The 25,423-nt window shown below is 39.4% G+C and overlaps 1 protein-coding gene across 3 annotated transcripts in view; it reads left to right on the top strand.

The window, feature by feature from the left end:
* The first annotated feature begins 227 nt into the window (after window positions 1-227).
* The window catches only part of LOC18432907 (BTB/POZ domain protein TNFAIP protein), a 33,335-nt gene continuing 8,139 nt past the window's right edge, over window positions 228-25,423 (top strand). For 2 of the 3 annotated variants that reach the window (XM_020666420.2, XM_020666419.2), the window contains exons 1-6: window positions 228-800; window positions 4,261-4,358; window positions 4,442-4,487; window positions 6,437-6,519; window positions 6,873-6,937; window positions 22,984-23,045. In XM_020666420.2, coding sequence (XP_020522079.1) covers window positions 405-800; window positions 4,261-4,358; window positions 4,442-4,487; window positions 6,437-6,519; window positions 6,873-6,937; window positions 22,984-23,045 — 750 coding nt within the window. In that variant the 5' untranslated portion in view covers window positions 228-404. Of the gene's footprint in view, window positions 801-4,260; window positions 4,359-4,441; window positions 4,488-6,436; window positions 6,520-6,872; window positions 6,938-22,983; window positions 23,046-25,236; window positions 25,297-25,423 lie in introns of all 3 variants that reach the window. The other variant, XM_011624576.3, reaches the window with a different exon arrangement.

Below are 25,423 nucleotides of genomic sequence, written 5' to 3'. Positions count from 1 at the left end.
CCAAGCTGGACTGGACCCTAGATTGGTCCAAGTCATTTGGACCCCATATTGGTCCAAGTCATTTGGACCCCGAAATCACGTGGACCCCTTAGCTAGACTAGTTACGGTGGCGAGTCGATCCGGCCCGATCGCCAGCCCTACATCAACAAGATTTTTCGTCTCCCTCGGTGTTTACGGATAGGTTTTGGTTTTCTTGTCCGAAACAAGGACTCAAAACACGAGTCCACAAGACGCAGAATAGGAAACCATGGATCTTGTAGAACTAAGTGTTCATAGTACAATCTCTCCTTCTACTTTCTCTCTCTAGGGTTTAAACTTAGTATCTCTCTCTAGAGTTGAAGAAGCAGATACAGGGGTCTGGTGCATCTTGGTTTGGGAGGATGAGGTTTGTGTGAGCTTTAAACATGCTTTCTTCTCGGTCGAGCTGCTGGATTCTCCCTTTCAATCTCTCCAGAAGAAGGAATTCTCCTGGATTCTCTCTTTCTCTCTCCACTACCTCATACCCTTTCAACCCAGCAAGAAGAAGGAAGCCCCATTTGCTCCCTCTCTCTCTCTCGACCCCTTGTAGAGCGGCCAAGCAGCAGAGTGGCTCCCGAAAGAGGAGCAGAAATGGGTATGGCAAGAAAAGCTCTGGAAACTCTCCTCCCACAGTGGTGGATAATGACGAAAATGCCCCTGGACGTTCTCCCTCCCCTCCTATGAGCTTGCCCAACCATCCAATGCCCAAGCCCCCGGCTGGTTTCGTACTCGACGGTGATGGAAAGGTCGTCTTGGCGTCTTCGAGGCGGCTCGCCACCATTGTCTGTTCCTCTCCCTCTACAAACCTACACTCATATACATGCTTGGATAACAGACATATATTCATAAAGTTCATAGATACACATGCTTGCATGTACATACACATACACACAGAAACACATCCATACATAGACGAATGTGATTTGGCTTATAATGGTGAATTATGTAACCGTGGATTGCATGGAGATGTATGGTAATATTGGGGAATATGGGAATGCTTGGTAATTAATCTTTAGAGAATTTTTTTTTGTGCTGAAATGTGATTAGATTAGTGATTGGATGGTGAGTTATGTAATGGATGAGTGACTACAGAATCGAATACATGAATGTTTGAAGTTTTGTACTGCTAATCTTTGTCTTGTATATGTGATATTGGGGCTCGATTTTATCCTGACTGATCCTTGAAACACATACCCACAAATGGAATGAAAGAGATTGATGGTGTTGGTTCTTTGAAGTGGTTTGCGATGTTGTTTATGATTTTCATTGATTTACAACTGTTTAGGTGTGAAATTGTTTGCTTTTGGTCACTTTATGAATGAGAGTACAATCATGCCCATTGTTGTGCTTGAGAATAAAATAATGCTTATAATAAAACCGTTTTCCCTAGTGAGTTTGAGATTTTTCGATTTTGATAATCCAAAACATTATTATTTTGTAATTGACGTATAGTAGTAAACAAAACAAAATAATTTACATAATGATGTCTGAGCTTTCTATGTGTCTTCAGGGACATAAAATCTTTCTGTAGACATTCAGTAATCTGATCAATATTGAACAGGTAGGGCGTGAGCTGACAACAATGTCACAAATTAGTTATGGCATGACAAAAAGAGTTGGTGCTTGCTTGTGATATTGTTCTTCATTCCTTCAAGTTGTACGACCAAGATTAGATGATTGTGGGTCTCCTGACACATATAAATTCTATGTGTGTAGGGACACATAGGAAGATTTTCCTATAATGATGGGATATTGGCTTAAAATCTTATTTCCCTAAGCCTTCACTATCTTAGCTTTATTGTTTACCACCAAGTTCACCTTCCCATCTACATGGGCTGCACTTATGGTATTAGATATCATGTATGCACAAAAAAATTCTGAAAACTATAATGAAGTGGAATTGCATCGCCTTTATGAGCTATCTTATGAAGTTCTTGAGAAAGCTCCAATAACAAATTGAAACAGACAATAGCAGGCAAGCACTAAGATTTATTGCCTCTAATCTAATCACGAGCTTCCATTATCAATTATCAACATTAACAACGACTATATCTTTAAGATAACTTCCATTTATCTGATGCTCTTCCAAAATTTAGTCAACAGATCCAACTTACTCTCTTTTCCTGTTTTGCTTGCACGATATTCCTCCAACCTTGTGAGGAATAAGAGCAGTTTTAATATTCTGCCTGGGAGATATATAAAATGCTTATACGATATTATAGGGAATCAACTTTGAGAAATCCTTGTGAAAATTGGGAGTAATAATATCAGCCACCCAGCTATTGCCAAGACCAATAAATGATTTGTGTTTGCACACCATTTATCATCTGTCTACACTCTGTTTTTACTTTCATCTGTCTAAACTCTGTTTCTACCATCTTCTTTCCCCAAGAAAAATTTCTTAATCACCTTTGAATAATGGCATGAACACTGACTGGAATAAGTCAATGGGAAGCAATATGTATTGATATGCTTAAAGAACAGAGTAATTGAACTGAATGTCCCTGTTGATTTGGTAATACAATACAAACAAGTTCATGTCCTAGCCACGGCTTTCTTAGAATTGAGAGATAATTGATCCTCATTTGCAGTGAATAGAGGGATAAATCCCTATGCAAATTTTGCTTGATATAATGACTAGAATATCCCTATGCGTAACTCAATATATGTAAGAGATGTACAATTTAAATACCCTCGAACCAATACTCATCCTCTCAAATTGGGACATCCATTGAAATATGTAAGTAATCATTCTTAAATACTTAAATATAGTAACTAACTTTGTGAACAAAATGTGCAAAGTGCTTTTCGAATAGAATGACAATTTAAGTGTGTTTTGTCCTATCAGGGCAAACTACATTAGATGCAATCTTGACTGCATTGATATGACCTCCAGAGGAACTCAGCAGGTGCTGAACCATGGTTTCATCTTCAGCCTTATCTTTAGATCTGGATGCCTGTCCCAGGACACAAGAGATTCTCCTGGAAATATGGAGTATTGTATTGTCAATCTGTGTGTCAGGGAAAATTGACTGTGTTTGAGTTAGCAAGTGGTGCGAACTGCTGATCTGATTCCCTGGAGTGGTTCAATCATATATAATGATTGAATGGCTTGATGATTTAGTAGACTGTTGCCAAATGCAAACTTATAGGTGAGTAAAGAACTGACTATTCTGAGGTGGCAATCATGTGATATGCCTCCGATGGTGATAATCAAATACTAAAAGCCTCCAATCAGCTGTATTCAAGGGTCTCATGCCTTTAGCCATCAGCCTTTTTGGTGACATATAGGATATATGATGAAGGTCTAATACCCATAGCCATCAGTCTTGTTGGTGACACCCAGGATGTTATCTTGAACTTGGTCCTCCCATCAAGTGGTTTTGCAAGAAGTGCTTTGCCCTTGTGAGGGCTGTTGTTCCTTTTTTGGTAATTATGCTCTGACACCATGTTAGAAATCGTTATCGTAACTTTGGAAATAGGGATAATTACAGAGCTGACATGAACATTTGTCTTAAATACCTTACTGCAATACACTTAGCAGGCATTGCCTTCTATAATCTAACCAGATTTCCTTCAAGACCAAGCTGTACTCCTAGATTCTCTAGAAGAAGCGCAAAGACCATCCAACAATGTTTATTCCATTGCATATCATTGGCTTTTTCGCATGTAAATGTTATACGTTAGTGCATATCTTAAGGAATCCTTTTATATAATGATCTGGCAATAACTACCTTGAATTATAGGGTAATAGTATAATAATGGAGAATTTATACTTGTGGCACTTGGCCTTGATGATGTCCTCAGATTCTGTGCTCGAACCCCAATACAGTGAGGATCATTCAGGGATAATTGAGAAACCATTTTTTTTTTTTTTGAAGAATAATGCAGAAATCATGTGAAGAAGAATTTTAGTTTTGCTACTTGAAATTTGAATTTTGTTATCTGAAAGATAGTCCTGCAGAATTGATAATTTTTGTTGAATTTTTCCGTTTTTACAAAAAATGTTTTTCTGCTAAGTGTAGTTCTGCCTTGCAGTTATATTTTATTATGAAATATCAAAATCGTTATCAATTTGAGACCTTCTATTTGATCATGATACTTTTGGTTCCTATTCATGATTTAAATTTTGAATCTTATTTGGTACCGTAGCTAGCAAATTATGTTTCGTTTTTCGTATGGGGATTATGATTTTATCCCAGGTATTTCTATCGTTTGAGGATGATTAGGCATGCTGGACAGGTTGATTCTGCAAATGGCCAACCTTTAGAATGTGTGATCCGAAGAGTGTTCAAGAGTTCTCAAGGGGACGAGTGTATGCTACTCTGTCCAGTTGATACGTAAGTGAATACTTGCCCTAAATCATAGAAACACTTTAGAGGATGATGGCAGCATTCCTTGACAAAGTACATTATACATGTAGGCCTGTTCAGATATTGAAGAGTGCAAATCCTGATGGATGGGCAGCTGTAAGTGTGTCATATTATTTCAATTTGTTTGCTTTTTACTTTTGAATTGGGAGAGAAAGCATCATATATATATATTTTTAATATGAATGAGTAAAGAATCGTATAACAAAACTAAAAGATCTGTTCTTTTCCATCACCCTGCTGCAGTAGTTAGCATCTTATTGATGTTTTTTATCACAAGTTGATCCTTCTAGAATTCGTTCTTTGGAAGATATACACGCACACAGCCACATAAATAGTTTCATGAGAATATTCATGAAAGGTTAGGGTTTATTTCTGCCTCCGTTTGTGCATCCATCTAAACTATTCTTCTTGAAGATGGACTGAGGATCCAAAAGTACATAGCTCCATTGTTTTAACTGCCTTGATAATGAAATTGAAAAGAAAAAAAGTGAATTTTGAGCTCTCGAGATGCTTGAGATGAAGTTGTTAATTCCTGCCAAATATTATTTTATATGGCAGCACTTACTTTACATCCAGTTTGGGGAAGTCCTACATCGAAAAAACAAGTTATTTCCCATTCAATCATTTCTAAAATTGACAGAGTTTCCCTTTGTACTTAGACATGTACGTAGGTAAATTATCGAAACAAAGTTACCTCGGGTAAAATACTAATTGCATGCTGATCTATGTTACTTAGCTGTGGATGTTAACAACTGATATGGGATGTCGGGTTCGTGTGTAAGACACCCTGCTACATTGAGTCAAACCATGATGAGAAGAAAGCATGAGACCATCCCCTTTTGCAAGGTCTCATATCTGTGATGATGGAAAAACTCCCAGAGAGCTGTGGTCCCATTATTCATTTAACCTATTGGCTGCCTCCATCCTTGAGTAATCAATTGAATTGTTATCTTTTCATGATCATGAACTTTTGTTATAATCTATCATCATCATCATCTTAGCCTTATTCCAACTATTTGGTGTCGGCTTTTCGCTATAGTCTATATTAGCCAAATAAAATATCCCTTGTTCATTTAATATAGAGATTGAATTTAGCAAGTAGTTGCCTGCTGATGCATCACTGAAACTATGTTGTTTACTCACAAAGTTAAGAACTTTAATGTATCTACACGGGACTTCAAAGTCAACTGTATACACCACCCATTCAATGACTGAAAGAGAAAGCCATCCTTTCTTGCCAATCATCAGAAGGAACCAAAGAAGAAAAAGAAAAAAAGAAGGAGAAGAATTAGAAATAAGGCAAGACATCTTTAAGGGCAATAGTTCTTAGGTTGGGAATGAAGGTAGCATTATCATCTACCAGCACTCTTGAACCATATCAAAATACATTCCCATACACTGATACACATAACACTTCCCTTTGAACCATTTCCCAAAAACTTCTTTCCAATTGGCTCCCTAACAATACCTATAGACTAACAACGTATGTTTAATTGGCTCTTGGTTATAGGCCTTCTCTTTCTGTTTACAATTATACAAATATAAAAGAAACATTATCCTGTGCAAAATGTTGCCCCTGTGTAAATAATATTCTCTAGTGTCAATGTTATCTAAGCACATATGTGTGTGTCAGACATGACATGATCATTATCAAGGACAAACAATTCTCAAAATCTTTGTCACAAGAGTTCAATATTTTTATGAGGGGTCATGTTACTTTTTTTATAATGGTGACATGTGTATATAGTTTTTTTTTTAATGAAACAAAATTTAGAATTTGAAATTGAACGAGGATATGCATAATTGCCATTCTCTGTTGTAGTTGGTTTTGCATTTAATACTTAAACACCATAAAATCATTTTGGCAGGAGTAGAGTCCCTGCTAAACTACGACTTTTCAAATTTCAATGCTACACCTGGCTTTCAAGTCATTAATCCAAGTTGGATCTTGGATTTGTGTCCATAAGGGTCACTAGGAAATTTTTACTCATTCATACCAGTACACTTTGATATGCCTTTTTTTGCTGATATGCCTTTTTTTGCAGGTGAGTGACAATGAAATTGATGCAATTCTTCCCACTGCTGCTTATGCACTTGCCAAAATACATATGCATCTGGTTCTAAGCGGGTAATTTCATCAGAGCTGGAGGACTTTTTTAATATTCATGAAACTTGTTCTAAGTGAGCATGATTTTGTTTGTGGGGAAATACTCTTATGATTGGGATTGGTACTGGAGATGATATTTTCTTGTGATTGCTTAGGTTTTCTGAAAAATTCCTTACTGTCTTGGCCTTTGTATTGCAAATGCACTTCTTTTTTTGTAAGTTGTTTTTTTTTTTTTGAAGATGAGAAAGTTGTTAAATGGTATTTTTTTGTAAGTTGTTTCAAACTCAAATATCGACTAATATAGTCATTGGGAGTTATTGCCTTGCAACTTGTTGGTTTTGTCACTTGATTTTAATTATTAGTTATTCAATCAGATTCTGTTATACAGCAAGGGGAGCATTTTGTTATTCTGAAGAGGACATACTTGAATTTCGCACAGGTAATAGTTTTGTTCCATTAATGTTAATAGTTGGAAATGGCTGAATTCATTATATAAGATCCTCTTAAAAAAAATTTCTGAACTTTCAATATGATAATTCACATGCCTTTTGATGGACAACTCTTGGGATGGTTTCATTTAATTTTGGAACTTCTATATTATGATTCATGCTACTTTTGTTGAGTAGCGAATCTTGGCCATATATATCCATCCATCGAGTGAATTTTTAGTTAAAAGTGATTTGTCTTTAGTCCACTGGTGACTATTATTTACTGTCCTGAAAATTTGCAGAATTAGGTAACCATATTCTGTTGTACGATGTATTAAAAGAATCTTTTAGTTATGTGGATTTGCTTGTGACAAAATGTGATCACACTAGTCATGTTCATATTTAATTGATTGATGATGATAGACATGGCTTGAGAGTTGGGATTGTTCTTTTATTGCACTGTATTTTATTGCTTTCATGCAGTGTGCCTTCTAGTTGGTCTGTACTGATATTGTCAGGGCTGTGGCCTCAAAGAGGTTGGGTAGTTGCCATTTATATTATTGTGATTGCTGGACCTTCAATGCGGAGTTTGAGGAGAGAGTTGCCTTAGGGTTATGCGTGAGATGAGTTAATAGAGTCTTCATTGAGGGAATCACATAGAAAGTGGTACGAGCAGCTGGTGCGATCACAGTTGCCTCCTGGAACTTTTATTGGTCGTCAATTTTTCGTGCTGGAGTACCACGTCTTTTTGGGAATAGGGTTCCCATATGACTGGGTTTTACCAGCAAAATCTATCTGGCAATGTTATCTCCAAGCATTAGATAAGGGGACATGATAATTGCACTTGTAAACATGATACTGAATATTTTGAAAATGTTCTATTAGCAGCATACACTAATATATTTCCTAAAAAATTTGTCAGTTTTGTATGCAGTGGGTGCATTTTAGTTGTACAATATCAGGAATGGTATCTATGGTCAATTGATTTGGATTCCTTACTAACTTATCTCAACTTGAATATGTCTATGACCTTGTCCAAATATTCTTTTGGTTAGGTCAGCTTGGAATTCAACCTTTTCTGGGAACCCCAGTAGATTGCTAATCTCCCAGTTGTAATTTTCTGGAGAGAAAAAAAATAGAGATGGGTTCTCTTGTTAAACTTGGACCTGATTTTATTGAGTTTTAGAACAAGAATATTTCTACCTTGATATTTTATTGATTGCAAGAGAGAAAGCGAGATGGATTTTCTCTTCGGGATGCTCCAGAATATACAATTTTCAACAACATTGTTGCAATGTCCTTAATGTCCGTATGCCTTCATTAAATTATTCTGGCACGATTCTTCTCTAGATGGAGAAGACTAGTCTAAATGAATGATCACGCAATCCTGTCCTAAATTTTGATCTCATCCATTTGATTGGCTGTTGTCACAGCTTGCCTTGCCTACTGAAGTGGAATTTTAGATCTTAGTCTTGCTAACTATGTGAAGACACCTAATTTTGACTAGCTTAGAACCCAATTCCCAAAACCTAGGAACCCCCCCAACTAAAGGCATGCTAATCGTAAATTACGTTAGAACCTCATGAACATATGTACCCCCTATAACCCTTAGAAACATGAAATTTACACCTTTGGATTTCCAAACACAGCCTTCTCAGAAGTCAACTAAATTTGGTCAATCCATATTCCATCTTCTAGGAACTTCCAACAGTTCAAGAATCATATCAATTGAGCTGCTGTTGGGAAGTTATGGCCAAAGCAGTGAAGGAATTCTGAGAACTGAAAATAATGCAGGAGCCTGCCCACGACACTGCTTGTCCCATGACTGGTACTGTATGTATCATCTGCTGAACCAGTTGTGTCAGACCTGTCAAATGGGACCCATTTCATGGGGAAAAGCTTCTAGAAATTTGGGAAGCATGTCCATGCATTTTGGACATGTTTTGCAGATTAGGGACCTACTTTTGATTATCCCAAACTCTGGCCTCCTAGGATTTGGTGCCCATGGTGGGTGCCAAATTGTTTACATGCAATCTGGGCTAGAGAACCACATGGTTTCTCACATAGTTGTTGGAGATGGGAGCCGGATCAAGAGCAGGATCGGTTCGGGATTCGTCGAACCGCCCTATAGCAGAAGCTCCCTAGGGTTAGGATCTGCGTTCGTACAATGAATAAGACAGGGAATGAGATCCTTAGGTTTATGGGAGCGAGATCCCATATTAATGGGTTCGATATTTTGACTAGCAGGAATCTAAGCTCCACTATACATAAAAATGAGGTTTTCAAGTAGAGCTAGTACGAGTTCCCTTGGTTAAGGAATCGAGGTTTAAGTATGTCATATAACGGGGTTTCTCTTGTTCTAATATTGAGATTCTTAACTATGTTTGGCATGTGTTTTAAGTCCTAAATATTACTCTTGGGAATGGTTAACTATGCCAACTCCTGGTGGGGAGAAGAGGCTAAAGTTGCACCTTGATCAAGAATTATTAGCGTCTTATCTTGCTGCTCTTGAGAGGTTGTACCAAAACGAGAATGAGAGGAATAAAATACGACATCACATTAGTGATTTCGTAAGTAATAAGGAGTCTTCTTACTTCTGGCATCCATTTCCGACAGAGGAACAATGTCAGTTGTTTCGTAGGATCTATATGGTGGTGGGGTTCCTGAATTATATTCACTAGCTGTTAAGGTGTTGTCTCAAAGTGTCAGCTCGTCATGTACTGGAGTGCGTGTAGTTATATTCACACTGTTAAGTGGAACAAGTTAAATTCTCAACGCTCCGTGTCATTGGTTTATGTTCACTACAATGATAGGTTGTTAAGTAAACTGCAATCAAATTACGTAGAGAAATACGAAGGATGGGATTTTCATCGTGACGATGACCACCTTGAGGATGATGTTAGGGCATTAGAAGCATGAGGCGACCACCTTGATGCTGATGATGGGGCTCGTCAGAGTGCTCCATTACCAAGGCCTGTCCCTCCCACTACATCTTCAGGCCATGACAAAGTTTGGCATGCACCTTTCTCTCAGAGTGCCCAACATCTCAGAATCCCACCACTCAAGGGTCATTTTCTTCGAATGCAGTCTCCTCTTCTTTCATTGTTTCTCAAAGATTGGCTCTTCGAATGGGCAAGAGGACAAAATGAACTATTCTCTCTCTCTATCTCTCTCAGATGTAAAAGAAGCTTTTTAAAGCTTGAAATGAAAGCATATATTCTCATCTCATGACTAAGAGGATTCATCATTGTGATTTAAGAATCCAAAACAATAGGATATCATAAATATAAGATTTTAAATGAAATATATATTCTCACAACTTAGGGGAATGGCTTACACAATAGGACTTAATCAGTGTTTCAAAAAGCGCTAGGTGGGTTCTGGGCGGCCCAGTTGAGTCCAAATAAGGATTCTGCAGTTATTTGAGTATCAGACTATCTATTATATTCAAATTATACTACATATTAGCATTTAGCACACATTCCATAAGTATAACCATAATCCATAAGTCGGTTCATACTCCATTATCCATATCCAATTAAAACTTAAAATATGCCAACCAACCAAATTATAAAACTATGAAAGTAATACTTGAAGACTCAAAAAGAATCTTCAATAGTTCAAATGTTAAATACACAATACTTCAATCAAAGTTTTTTTTTGATAATGTTAACGTTTGTATTGTAGAAAAAGGGAAGTACAAAGTTTTGTAGCTCAGGGTGAACCCACTAGACGGGACTCTTGGTTAAAAAGGAGAAACACCCCTGTACAGTAAAAGACTTTTCCCCCCAATAAAAGATATACAAAAAGAAGAGACAGGGAAGGGCTTATAAAAATTCCCCCCTTCTGTCGTACATTGAGTATGAGGACAAAAAGGCCCACAAAATTACAAGGGGTTCACTGGTCCAAAGCAAAAAAGAAAGTGGAGCCAGTGTGAGCTGCCTCGCCCTGTCTTCTAGCACCCTCCTTTGCCAGCCGGTCCGCGAAGTTGTTGGACATCTGCCAGGTATGCTGCCATGAGGCGTCCATAGCCCTGCAAATTTGTTGAACTTCTTCAAACACTTGTAACAAGCACCAAGGGGGATCACAGATCCTACTGGCCCAAGAGATGACCTTCTTGGAATCACCCTCCACAATCAAGCTTGATCCCCAGAATGAGTTGAATTTTTTGAGGGCAATGAGGAGGGCTGAGGCTTCCACAAAGTTAGAGTCTCTGAAGCTGAGGTATTCGGAGAAGGTGAGGAGGATATTGCCTTAAAAGTCTTGGAAAACACTCCCGGCCCCTGCTGGGCCCGGGTTCCCCAAGGAGCACCCATCAAAATTAAGTTTGATGCTACCTTGGCTCGGTGGTAACCAAAGACTTGGCCTAGCTGCTCGTGGTGGTTGGTGAAGAAGGATATTTCCCCCATGGGAAAGGAAGAAGGAACCAGGAATACCAGCAAAGAACTTCAAGTTGGATGCCCAAAAGGTCACCAGGGTGGTAACTTTTTGAAAGATGGTCAAAATTGAAAGCTTTGTCCCTTGAAAAATTCTGGACTTTCTTTCCAGCCAAAGCAGCCAAATGGTAGCAGCTAAGGTTGCTTTCCACAGTATTCTACGAGCCTTAGGCCAGCCTGATTCAAGGTTGGAGGACAGGAGGGCTGTTACCGAGGGTGGGGTAAATCATTGTATGCCAAATAGTTGTAAAACCTTGCCCCATAGGCCGGAAGAGAATGCACAAAGCAAGAACAAATGGGGATTTGTTTTCTCCTTGCATTCACACAAGACACACCTATTCGAAATGGGCACTCCTATGCTTTGAAGTTGGCCAACTATGAGGGCTTTTCTAGAGAAACTGAGCCAATTGAAGGCCTGAACTTTGGTGGTGCAATAGTGGACCAAATTCTAGAAAAGTTTTCGGATGGGGGGGGGGGGGGGGGGGGGGAAAGGAGGTGAGGTAGAATGAAGCCACTGAGAAATTACCCGAGGGGGTTAAGGTCCAAATGATATCATCATTTCCTTGTGAAGAGAAAAAGAGAGGGTTGCAAAGAGTTCAGAAGTTTGGAAATCAGCCATCTCAACCTCGTTTAGGCTCCTTCTAATGGAAGGATTCCATACTCTGTGGCTCCCCAAGCTGCAAAGCTCTTGTGCTATAGAGGACTCTTAGTTTCGAGCCAGAGCGAAGAGAGTAGGGAAGGCCTCACGGCGGGGAGAAGTCCCTAACCATGGATCAAGCCAAAATTTAACTCTCGTCCCTTCTCTCGGGTGGAACCTAATATGTTTCTTAAAAGAAGACAGGACAGTCAAGAGTGACTTCCATGCCCGTGAGGTATTATGGGCTTGAGCTCTATCAGGGAGCAAATTCTCATGTGGGGTCTTGTATTTGTGTTTTAAAACCTGCGCCCAAAGGTCATTCGGCTGAGTGGCTAAGCGCCACCACCATTTCCCTAGTAACGTTGCATTATGCTTGCACAATACCTTTATCCCAAGACCACCCTGCTCTTTTGGTTGGCAAACCTTATTCCAGGCCACCAAGTGGTATCTCTTCTTGTCATCCTACCTAGACCAGAAGAAATTCCTCATGAGCTGGTTCAGGCGGTTAGCCATCTGAGCAGGCATATGGTAAAGGGACATGAGATAGATTGGGGAATTCGCTAAGGTGGCTTTTATCAAGGTGGTTCTTTCTGCAAAGGAAAGGTATCTACCCTTATACCCGGCCAATCTACGATCGACCTTATTCAGCACAGGGGACCAGAGCTGCTTTCTAAGTTTATCGAAACCCAAGGGAAGGCCCAGGTACGTAGTAGGCAAGTTTTGGACTTTACAAACCCAATCTGAAATGAGATCCCCAATCTGGCCAAGTGGTAAAGCTACCCCCATCATGCAGGATTTATCCATGTTAATCTTGAAACCAGTAGCATTTTGGAAACAGGTAAGGAAAAGCTTCAGGTTTTTTACTTCATTAGTTGTCGCATCCAAGAAGACTAAAGTGTCGTCTGCGTACTGTAAGTGAGTGATAGTGGGCCCCTGTTTGCTAGATTTAAAACTTGTGAGAAGGCCAGCTTGGTAGACCTGAGCAAAAGACCGGCTAAAAACTTCAGCCGCTATATCGAAGAGGAAAGGGGAGAGGGGATCTCCTTGCCTGAGACCCCTAGAAGAGGGGAAGTAGCCAACAGGGGCTCCATTAATGAGGATGGAAAAGTGAGGGTTTGAGTAACATCCCCTTATCCAGTTCCTCCATCTTTCCCCAAAACCATTCTAACCATAGTCACGTCCAAAACTGACCAGTCCACATGGTCGTATGCCTTCTCCCAATCAATTTTAAAGATGAGGCCTGGTTGTTTTGAATGAACACATTCATGGGTCACCAGAGCCCCATCCAAAATTTGTCTACCTTTAATAAAGGCGGATTGGGAGTGAGAGATAATAGAAGGCAAAACAAGTTGCAGTCTGGACGCTAAAACCTTTGCCAGGATCTTCTAGGAGGAGTTGAGGAGACTGATAGGCCGAAAATCTTTAATTTCCTCAACTCCTCCTTTTTTGGGCACCAACGCAAGGAAAGTGGCATTCATAGATTTATTTATGATGCCCCTATGGAAGAATTCCTTGAAGAAATTGATAAAGTTCTGACTGACTACGTCGCAATACTCCTTGAAGGGAGCAATCGGGAAACCATCAGGCCCAGGGGCCTTGTCACTTGTTAGGGCTTTGACCGCGTTAAGAATCTCAGGATCAGAAAAAGGTCGCTCTAGCTAGGCTGCTTGGTCATCATTGAGAGAAAGGAAGTCTAGGGTCGAAAAATTGGGTTTGGGTTCATAGGGAGCAGAGTATAGGTTTTGAAAGAAGTGAAGGATGACTTGTTCAATATCACCCGCATGGGTAAGGTAAGAATTGCTGACTTTAATCATCGAGATAGCATTGTCTCTACGCCGACAGTTTTCTATCCGGTGAAAAAAACCAGTGTTATGATCCCCTGCTTTCAACCAAGTAACCCTGGACCTCTGAAACCAGAAGATTTCTTCTTTTTTCAGGGTTGCGAGGTACTCCATCTTAGTCTTAGACTTAAGATCAAGTTCAGAGACGTCTAAGGGTCTGGTCTCTTCAATATCGTCGAGGTTCTTGATGCTCTCCAGTAAGGAGGACTTAATTTGCATAAAATTGTCAGGGATGGTACTGCTCCAAGATTTGAGAGCACCTTTGAGAAGCTGAATTTTCCTTTGAAGGACAAATCCCGCTCTCCCCGAGACCAGAGAGTCAAAGGAATTCCACCAAGATTTAACAAGGGCTGGGAGGTCCTTCTCAAGAAGCCAGTGAAGTTTGAAACGGAAGGGTTGAGGGCGCCTATTAATAGCTTCGTGTCGAGGATGATGGGACAGTGGTCCGAAGTAGGTTTAGGAAGGGCCAAAGATTGCGAGGTAGGGAAAAATTCCTCCCAGTTAGCAGAGATCACGAATCTATCAAGTTTTGAGAGAGTGACCAAGTGTAATTGTAGCCTTGGAGAGGGATAACAATTATTTGATTTCGGTTAATAAAGTCTGAGAAATCCCTCATTTCTTGGGTGATAGAAGATGAGGAGTTCCTCTGGTGGGACCAGCAGATGACATTAAAATCTCCCCCCACACACCAAATGGGATGTGGAAGGGAGGATATGTGATCCAACTCAGTCCACAGTATTTGTCTGAAGCTGTTAGAATTGGGGCCATAAATAGCCAAAAATTTTCAAGGGGTTCCCTCTGAAATATTAGAGAGGAGGTTAATTGAGAATTCCCCTACTAAATGAGATAGGAGGGAAATGTTAGATGGGTCCCAGATCACCCAAATACCTCCAGAGGCACCATCAGACGGCCGAGAGACCCACTGGCAAGGTCTCCTCCCCCAGACCCGATGAACAAGCTTAAGGTCAGGCTCAGGTTGTTTGGTTTCAAGAAGGGCTAGGATAGTTGGTGAGTGTTTAAGGGTAAAGGCTTTGACAACATCTTTCTTAGAGTCCTGACCAAGACTTCTAATATTCCAAATGAGCAACTTCATTTGGACCAATAAACGTTGAGGAAGAGGAAAGTGTGGGGGACCTCCTCGGGTGACCAAGGATTGAAGGGGAAGGGCTGAAATCTACAACTTTTCCTGGGAAGGGGAAGGAAGAGAAAAAGTTGCAAATCTTTCTTTGACCTTTGGTTCTTACCTGCAGTCTGCTGTCAACGCCAGCTGTGATGAATATGTGAGCAGGTTCTTCAGGTCCATTGTGCTCAAAGCCCATGATCCTATACATTGTTCTCATTCTGTCTTCATCTGAAAAAGACCCGACCTCTGGGTTCTCTTGTGCGTCCTCTGCACCCGAGGTTCGAGATTCACCGAGAGTCTCATCAGAAGAGGCAAGGCTCTGTTCCGTTGGGTAAAGGTCGGAGGGTAGGGTTGGGAGAGGAGGAGAGCTAGGGCTAGTACTAATTGGAGGAGAAAAGGCAAGCAGTGGTTCAGAGACGGGGGGCGAAGGAAGGTACAACTCAGTATGGTGGAGGGAGGAGAGTTTACTACTGGGGTGTTCTCCAGATCTTGAACAAGAGGATAAGCAGGGTAAACCGAGGGAGGGGCAGGCAGAGTCGGTAAGAAGGAGATGGTAGGAACGTAGGTCAGGAATTGGTAAGTCTGAATGGAGGTGTAGGAAGGCAGAGAGTAAGGAGAGTCTGGGTGCCAAACATAGTGTATGGTCTGGGTTCAAAGTAATAAAGTTTAATAATTATTCAACAATCATCATGCATTCATCATCAGAAAATCTTGGGTCAGCTGCATTGGCATCATATTCATCGGAGTCGACGGAGTTGTCACCCTCCTCGATATATTGCGACTCGTCTTCCTCCGTCTCTTGTGAATCTGCCTCTTCTTCCTCTTCTTCCATCCTTGTTCTTTGTGCAGTAGCTCTAGTGGCCCTAGGAGGGTCAGCTGATGTCCTTGAAGCATCCATGACCATTTCCCATGTCAATCCTTCATGTCCCTCGACCTCATCATCATCAACTAACCACTCCATAGCATTGTCCATATTTTTTGATCTGATGGGGTATCTATTATCTGTCTTAGCAAATCTATCCTTCAAGAATCGATACTTGACATAGACAAAGTCATTGAGCTTTTTTGATTCATGCCTGTTCCTTTTCTTTGTATGAGCCTAACAAAATAAAATGAAAGTGAACTAATTAAAATCTAATATCTATGGTTCATCTATTATTTATAAAATTATACAAATTACCCTAATGGCCTTGCTCCTTCAAAAGGACTCCAATTGCGCTCACAACCGGATGAAGAAGTGACTAGGTTTAAGATCCGAATGGCCAACTTTTGTAAATTTGGAGAGCTACGCCCATGTTGGCTCCACCAATGGGCTGCAAAGAAATAAAAAAAATCATAAATAAATAATACTTGATTACTTGAACAGTTGTACTTGATGAAGATGAATTTAAGAATATTATTAATATAATAATATTTAATACCTGGATTAATTTTGGTCCTTTGCCTCATCGCTATTGAACTCCTAAAAGACTTTAATGAACACTTGTAATTTATCAGCTCATCAGCGCATATAATGTCTTGCATTTCAAGATCAGGGACTAGCACCTCTACACAGTTATTAAATCCATCCATAATTGTGTCATTTGTTTGTATATCCTCGTCAATATAAAACAAAGCTGGGTTAAAAAAAGAACCAGCTGCATGCAATGGCTGATGTATCTACTTATCCCACTTATCAACAATAATCTCCCAAACAGGCTTGTAGCGGGTTTCTTCATCATTGAAATTTTAGGCTATCTCACTTTTGCATTTCTCCATAGCATCATATGGATAGCCCATAGAAGGCTTGTCACTATCAACCATGTGAAGGACTTTGATAAGAGGGAAAAATACCTTAAGAGTGTCCTTCACCCCTCGCCAAAAGCCCTTAGAAAGTATAATATCTCTCACCTTCTTCCCAACCTGAGCCTTAGACCACTTGCATGCTCTCCACTCATCTGAGGTAAACATTTGCCTCAACTGCACTCTCCTCGAATGTATGCTATCTAGTCATAAGTACTAGGTCGCAAATCTCGTGACCCCAGGTCTCACAATCTCTTTCTTCTTTGTAAAGGTACGCATCATGCTGAGGGTGATATGGTGGCTATAAATGAAATTTGTAACATACTTGGCCTTCTTCACTGCACCTCATATCTCGGTTAAACCGCTAAGAGCCTCAAGCATGAGGTCTATACAATGTGCTGTACATGGTGTCCAAAAGATTCTAGGATAAGCTATGCGCAACAAATTAGATGCAGCAACATTATGAGCAGCATTGTCTGTGACAACCTGAACAACAAGATGCTTCCAACCTCCTTGATTCCTTTCTCTATCATTTGAAATATGTAATGGGCATCATGAATATGATCAGAGGCATCAATAGACCTCGAAAAAACAGTCCCTATTGGACAATTCACAAGCAAATTCATTTGACTTCTTCTCTTCCTATCACTCCAAGCATCAGTCATAAGAGAAACCCCATATTGAGTTCATGCATCTTTCGTAAGTCCTACAGCTTCCTTCGTGGCATTTACTGCCTTTTTTAAAAAAGGCTCTGAAAGCTAATATGGGGTTGGGGGTTTCATCCCAGGGCCAATTGGCCAATTGCCTCTACTGCAGCATAAAAGCTGCTCAAGTGAGCGGTATTGAAAGGAATGCCCGCCTCATAAAACCATGTAGCCAAATAATACGCAGCTCTATCTCTCTCTTTCTTTTTTATTCTATTTTCATTGGTGGTTTGCTTTGTTGTTTTCTCTCCTACAATCTCAGGGTCAGGCTGAGGTAAGAAACTATCCATACGACCTCTAACCCAAGGCTTCTTACTCTCAACAGCAGAAGCAATTACAACTCCCTACCCCTTTCCCCTAATAATGGATTGCTCAACCTCTTGATATCCCTCCCCAATCCTTTCCTCATCACTATCATCATCATCAAAATTGACTCGAACCCTAAACCTAATCTCTGCTATAGAGGCAAATATCTCATTTTTTTTCATTTTCACTAAGTTCATAAAATTTTTTATTTCCTCTCTAACAACATTAGGAATCTTTTTACATGGGGCAACATCCCCCCTGATACCGACAAGATGTTTCTTGAACTGGTAGATGTTTCTTGAACCGGTTTATGCCCCTTTTTGTATCCTTTTCACAAAAATTGCATCTTATGCAATTTTTATCATTAGGATCTGGGTTATAACCGTATTTCCAACCGGGATCACCACTCCTATTAGATCCCGAAGAAGACATCTAAAAAATAATGCAAATTACTAAAGGCTAGAGTAATAAAAAAAATCACTTACTTTGAGTAACTGAGTTTGATTGCTCAATCTTCAAACTTCCACTTCAAAAATGTTCCTAAATGCTCAAAATCTTCTAAAAGACCCTCCCTCTAATAACTTTGCAAACCATCAAAAAGTAAATATAGTATCAATGGGTGATGTTTTGATCATTTTTGGTTAACTTTGAGTGACCCTTGGATCTTGAAAAATTCACCACAATCTAATTTTTTGTGGTTTTATCTCTTTACAAGGTTTAGGTTTCAAATGAACCTAAAACCCTAAATTTTGGGCCTTAAAAACAACGAAAAATGGCCAAATTTGCTCTCATCGAAATGGATTTCCACCCTTGGGTGGAGTGCAGGCCCTGGGCAGCCGCCCAGGGCTGGGCGCTAGGCGGCCACCCTGGGATGGATTGCCCAGATTGGCCTCCTAGGCTTGGGCGATGCGCCCAGGCGGCTAGGCGGTCCACTTTTTAAATCACTGGACTTAATAAAACAATGGGTCAATATAGACCATGCCTAGTTCAAATTAAGAATCTAAAATAATGGAACTTCGTGCTATGCAAAAAAGGGAATGGATTTTACTTCATGGAACTTATGATTCTTAAATAATGGGAGCTTTGGACAATGGCAATCTTTAACCTGGTATTATCTGTTAATCAAACTAGATCCCAGAAACATGGAACCCAAGATTTCAATGTACCAAAACCTTGGACCATGGTTGATGGGAGTGGGGATCTATTTCGAAATGGAATTGGATTTCACTGATGGATGGCACGTGATCCCCCTTTTTTTGGGAACGAGATCCCAAAATTAAAAACCTGGGGTCCCTACTAGATCCATGGGGATTGAGGTTCCGGAGCGGGATCGTCACGCTACCCACAAGGTTCCCTTAACTATGGTTTTTCTCCTTGAATCACTATGAACTTGAAAATAATGATCTGAAAGATGGATCAGCCCCAAAGGAGGTTCCAGTCGAAATTAACTCAGAAAATCAAACTTTGTGATCCATCCACTTCGAGTTAATAGCTGGGCACTGATGATCCTATTGTTTGGAAGAAAATGAAAGAAATTTTCTAGAGACATCAAAGAAAGAAAAGAAAATATCAGATCTAAGCATTTAGTATATTCTAAGCATTTAGCATTTAGTATATTCCAATTAAAGAAATGCAAACTAATGGAGAAAGAGAGAAAAAATACCTAGTGGGGCCTGTATGTGTTGAACACCCAGGAGCCTTGGGGCACTTATCAGATCAAATGGAAGGATTTTGGTCTCTGATCTATGTTATAGTTTTGGAGATCAAGCTTGAAATGTGGTTGTTTTGAAGCGTTGATGGTACTTGTTGAAGAAAAGGAATGTTTTTGCATGGGATCTATAGGTCCACATGGGCTTGTTGTGCCCACAATCTGGGATGCTAGGATTAGGGTCTTCTTAATCCTATGGAGGCTGGTTTTTGGGAAAATTGAGACTGGGTCCTTAGTCTCATCCAGAGTAGTATTCATATTGGTTTAGGGTCCCTACAAAACGTGATTTTATACATGATAGAACTCAAAAGTCAAAAAAAAATTGAATTAGTGCTTCTTTTTTGGATCCGAGGACACACAGTGGAGTCATTACTGCCTTCAAGGTAATTGACACCCTCCTTGATTTCCTAGCATGCAATAGAGGGTCCATTGAAATAACTCTCAGGAGTCAGGACACAACTTCCTAATGAAGCACTATTGATATCTCTAGTTTCCACTCGAGAAACCCAGAGCCACAAGATCTTACTGATTTGCCACTTCTCTCGAGGAAAACTTATTAAAAGTTCACTGTTTCGAGATTAAAACAACACCACACAGTAGGCTGTGGGAGCAACACAAGTTCTAGAGAGAGAAAGAAACAGAAGCAGCTGTTTTGCAGAGTAAACGATGGAGGAAGTGGAGAAAGAAGTATTGAGAAGTTTCAGGATAAACTTCCTAGGAGTTATTTTTCTTTCTCTAGTGTTTGTTCTTCTATAAGCCCCTTAAAAAACTCGGGGTTAGAGTAGTTAGATGTGTGGTGAAGACCAACATGCATTGGCAGATTTCAAATGGCTACAAACAACATAAAGGAGTAAGAGAGAGTGTGTTGGGCACCCTAAGGCATGGCAAGGTGGCACCACTTACATGTGTCACACTCTCACAAGTGTGAGACTGCAAGATCTACTCTGGCCTATAGTTCACTTACCGCCGTTGTCCATACACCCTATTGTGGTGTGAAAACCACCGCTGCGGAGAACAGTCCCTACAGCAGTGGCCCCTACTCACCATTACACAGACTATGGTAGTCCACACATTATGTCACGGTGGTACTCACCTAGCATGGCGGTGCACAGCTCTGTCAATAGTACATGCCACTGCAGTCCTTGCCACACACACACATGCCCCCAAGCATTTGTAGCCATGTAGTTAGATGTGGGAAAGGTCAACATATTGGCAGATTTCAAATGGCTACAGACAACATCAAGGAGTAAGAGAGAAAGTGTGTTTGGTATCCTAAGGGCATGGCAAGGTGGTACCACTTACATTTGTCGTACTCTTACAAGAGTGAGACTGCAAGATCTACTGTGGCGTATAGTTCACTTTCCGCTATGGTCCATACATATTGTGTTGTGCAAACCACTGCAGAGAACAGTCTCTACTGCAGTGGCCCATACTCACCGTTGCCACAGACTATGGTTGTGCACACATTTTGTCACATTGCTACTAACCAAGCATGGCGGTGCATAGCTCTGTCAGTAGTGCATGCCACTGCAGTCCTTGCCACACGCACACATGCCCCAAGCATGTGTAGCCATGGGTAGCAAAAAGAAAGCCTTCTGCTCTCAACACCCAACACCCAACAACGACACCCACACCCAAACCCACACCTGGCCAGCCATGCACATGCACACGAAGGTACACAAATTAAAAGCACCTGAAAACCTCATGTCTCTCCCTCTTGTGAGCCCCAATGTGGCTTAAGGAAGACCTCCCATGCTTAAAAATACTTATACCCCTTTGATTATTCTGTCTCACCAATGTCTGACTGAATTTAAGTTCCTCATTTGCAGAGAGACAAAATTATTTTGAAAAATGCATGAAACACCAAGTTTTAGGTTTATGCTAGGACACTAAGGTTTCTAATGGTTGCCCAATATTTAATTTCCAAAGTATGTCCAAAACATGGGCATGCTTGCCAAAGCTTCTGGAAGGTTCCCCCACGAAATGGCCCCCATTTGACAGGTCCAATGCAACTTGAACCCTGAATAGCACATTTAGTACCTGGCCATAGTACAAACAGTGTCGCAAGTGGTGCATCTGATTATTTCAGAAATTGTTCAGGAACTGGACCATAACTTTCTGGAGATATCTGATTGACTTGATTCTTGAACCATTAGAAAGGTTACAAAATTTGCTACAAGATGGACTATTGGTCGACTTAATTTGGTTGAGTTACTGAGAGTGTCGTAGATTTGGGATGCCAAAAGTGTGGTTTTCAGGTTTCTTAAGTGATATAGGGTGGTTTTTGGGATGTAGCATTCTAAGGTAATTTAGGGTTGGTATGCCTATATTATATGGTTTTCCTAGGAGTTGGCACTATCTTCAAAGTTCAAAGGGGTTTAACTATCCCTTTCACTAAGCCAGTATGATCTGTTCAGTTTTCTGCTTTAGTTGTAATATAATATCACATATCACGACTTTTTCCTGTGTTTGTATGCGGCTTTAAAAACATAATGCCCTTGACAAAGAAATAGTCAGAACAATATTTTCCTGAAACCTTGTGAACGACATTATGTTTTTTTTTTTCTGAACGTGTTAACTTGTTTATTGATAAGGAAGATGTACAAAAAATAGAAGTGAATGGCATTATGTCTATGTTTTGGAAAGTCAAAGTTGGTAAATTTCCAGAGCGAGTATTGCAAATTTATTGGGAATTTCAGTAATCTACCCCTGAGAGTTGCATAATATAATAACTTATCATTTTCTTTTGAATAAGTCATGGAAAGGCCTTCAAGGCGCATGTCACTGGCACTCAAAAGTTATCAGCGGTGCAATTTCCAAATTTTGTTCTCCTTCAATATGTGAGTGGTTTTAAAAGCGCCAACTTTGTTTATGATACTTATTTTCCAAAAAACCAATTACTACAAGATACGGGTGTTCCAAAACATTGATATCTCGTTGTAAACAATGATACTTAATTAGGTAGTTAAAAATTCCCATAGACTTATTGCAATTTCGAATTCCAACACCAAATGGTAATGAGTTTTTGTAAAATGTCGGTATTGCAAATGTTAATATTTTGCTAATTGGTGGTTCTTTTGAGCTGCTTTTTCAGTGGAGGGGCAGACTTGGAAATTGCCCCTCCAACAACTTCTGAGTTCTGACCCCTTGTGACTTGCCTTGTGGGATTTTTAGAATTCATGCATGGGAAAAAGGGGAGATGTTATACTGCGAATCTCTTGGGGGTAACTTCACACAAAATTCCCCCAAATTTGATCAGCAGTTTTTGTGATTGAATTTTCTTGTTAGTTTTTGGAATGATGTCTTAAAATGCTGTAATTTGGATTTGTATTGGCTTCAGAAGATATTATTCTTAAATCTTTTTCAGCCTATTAAAACAAGTTCTGTAATCTTCTAGTCAGCAGTTTGATGATATCAAGTTGACATGATTTGTTTTTATTCTGCATTTGTGTATTTGTTGAAATTGTCCTTGAATTGTTTTATGTGCATTGTTTCATCAATCATGTGCTTGGATTTGCAGATGATTGTCAGGACATTGATGGTTTGCCTTCTGAGGGTATAGAAATAACCTGCTTCCATCAGGTAGGGAGCATGTGCCTTCTTATTGTAGTCAACTTCTGTGCATGTCTTTATTCAAAAAAAAATTGTGCATGTCATTCACTGATGGCAATCATTTTTCTACTCTTTAATACCATCAAGTTGCGTCCACTTCATCCATGGGTACTTCAAGGGCATGTAAGTAGAATAGATTAATTTTTTTTTTGAGGGCATTGAGTCTCAAATACATCATTTCATGTTGCATTTAGAATGTATTCTCTGGATTTGGAAACAAGATAAATTCGTAATCTGATGCATCTTTTTAACCCTGCTATCATGAGTAGTGCATACATGTGTGCATGTGCTTAATTTTGACTTGGTGTCATTGAAATGTTGGAATATTGCTTCATTCATGGTTGCTGAAAAATGACTTTGTTCAAGTTTATTGAGTAAAGAAATTTCTTTTGAAGTGTTGTGTATATACATCCATAAAACCATACTTGTTTAAGTTTGAAAATTCATTTACTGCCTCGGGTAAAACTTCACCTAGAATTAATTTGAAGACTTCAAATTTTGGGGATGTAACCACTTCAACTCATTGATTAACCTCAAAAACAAAAAATTCTAATTGTGCCATCTTTGCGCTTGAATAGAGACTATCCAATTTTTAGATGGTGAGATCTAAGTGTTAAGAAGCTTAAGTTTCAATTTTTTTTGATTTGAGAATAATCATCTATTGATTCTTAAGTGGCTCTCAAAATTTTAGATTGAAAAGATCCTCCCAAGTAGGTCTTTTGGCCGAGGGAGTAGAGATAAACTATCCTCCCGAGGGAGCTTAGTTATATGTGCCCTAATATCTATATCTTGACTTGTTTTGAAGCTAGGACAGACAAGGACTTCTCGTTTCTCTTCCCAAAAAAAGAAAAAACAAAGAAAAGGAAAGAAAATCCTTTCCTGAATAAGTCTGCATGAATACAAAAATAAGGACTATGGAGATAAATAAAGGTGTACCTAAGATAGCAATTTCTATAGAATGCTAGGTTACACTCATGTTAGCAAGCTCTCTGCAACCTCATTGGCTTCTCTCACATGAATAAACTCCACATTGCAATAATTATCTGCAAATCTTGAATTCAGGGAAAATTCTTCTCAACCTACATGGAATCACCTCCGGATAGCATTTATCTAGTATCCTTAGTGGTAGATGCCCCCTCAAATTGTCTTTATGTTTTCTGGAAAAACATAAATACAGAGGAATATTCTTTTAATTGATAAATTTTTTAATTCACTCTTCATTGACAGTTACCTAAATGCTATCATATGACTAGAATTAGAGTTACGATATGACTCTCTATATATGAATCATGTGTTATCGATCAAGCATCAGAATAGTAATATTCAATAACCAACAGAATAGGGCAGAAATTGGTGCGTAAGTGTCTTAGTGTAATCTGCCATAATAGGTACGGGATAATTGGAAACAGGGTAATATGATGATATGTCATATAGAAAACAAGTATGAATCTAAAGGCAGCGATCATGAAGGTCAAGCACCCATTTATGTGCTGGACCCAGTTGCTTATTGACAATTCTTCACTTTTTTTCTTTTTTAATCCACTGATGACCTGTTTGACATGCTTCTAAATGTAATTTTAAGCAGAGCATTTCATGTTCAGCAAGCTTAAAATTAAGGGAAAGTCTCCCATCCACATAATGTGGATGATGGGCACTCTTCCAACTGTTCAGATTGAACCAGGCCATATCCAAGGGCCAAAAATTCATCTTATTTTTTTTTAGTTACCAATTGGTTTTACTTGAAAATTGGGGCGTAGATTCACTTTTATAGAGTGCACCCATAAAAAATAATAAAAAAGTATTTTGAATAAAAAAGTATTTTGAACCGTCGAAGGGAACTTGTGCAATCGGAACTGCCGAGGCATCCACATCATGTGGGCACTATACCATCCTTAAAGATTATCACTTATTTTTTGTAGCCATATGTGAGTGCACATCAGCTTGAAATTTTTCTATGTTGATATTGTTTATTGGTTTTTATGCCTTATCCTTGTGTAGCATACTCATGTGTGGTCATAATTTCTAGATTGATATCTTTTAGCTTTTCAAATAGAAATACGATAGTTTTTTCTTATCTGTTGAAACTATATTCAACTACATACTTTATTACGATAAGCATCATCGTTGGCACTTAATTTATGTTGTATCAATTATCTTGCAGGATGGGACACAGTATATGATTTATACTCCATCCGATCCACTTCTATTTTTTGCTGTGAAGGTCTCTCATCCTTAATACTTAGTTTTTCTTTTTTCTTTTCAATAGAAAATTATTTTCCTTTTCAATTTATATTAAAAGTTTGCCTGTTGTTTGAAATAATACAACCATTGGCTTTGAAAATTTTGCT

Source organism: Amborella trichopoda, chromosome 11 (genome assembly GCF_054954075.1).
Source record: "Amborella trichopoda isolate Santa Cruz 75 chromosome 11, AtrichopodaSantaCruz75HAP2 v2.0, whole genome shotgun sequence".
Lineage (NCBI taxonomy): Eukaryota > Viridiplantae > Streptophyta > Magnoliopsida > Amborellales > Amborellaceae > Amborella > Amborella trichopoda.
Note: the sequence above shows the minus strand (reverse complement) of the source record. Positions and strands in the feature narration are given on the sequence as shown.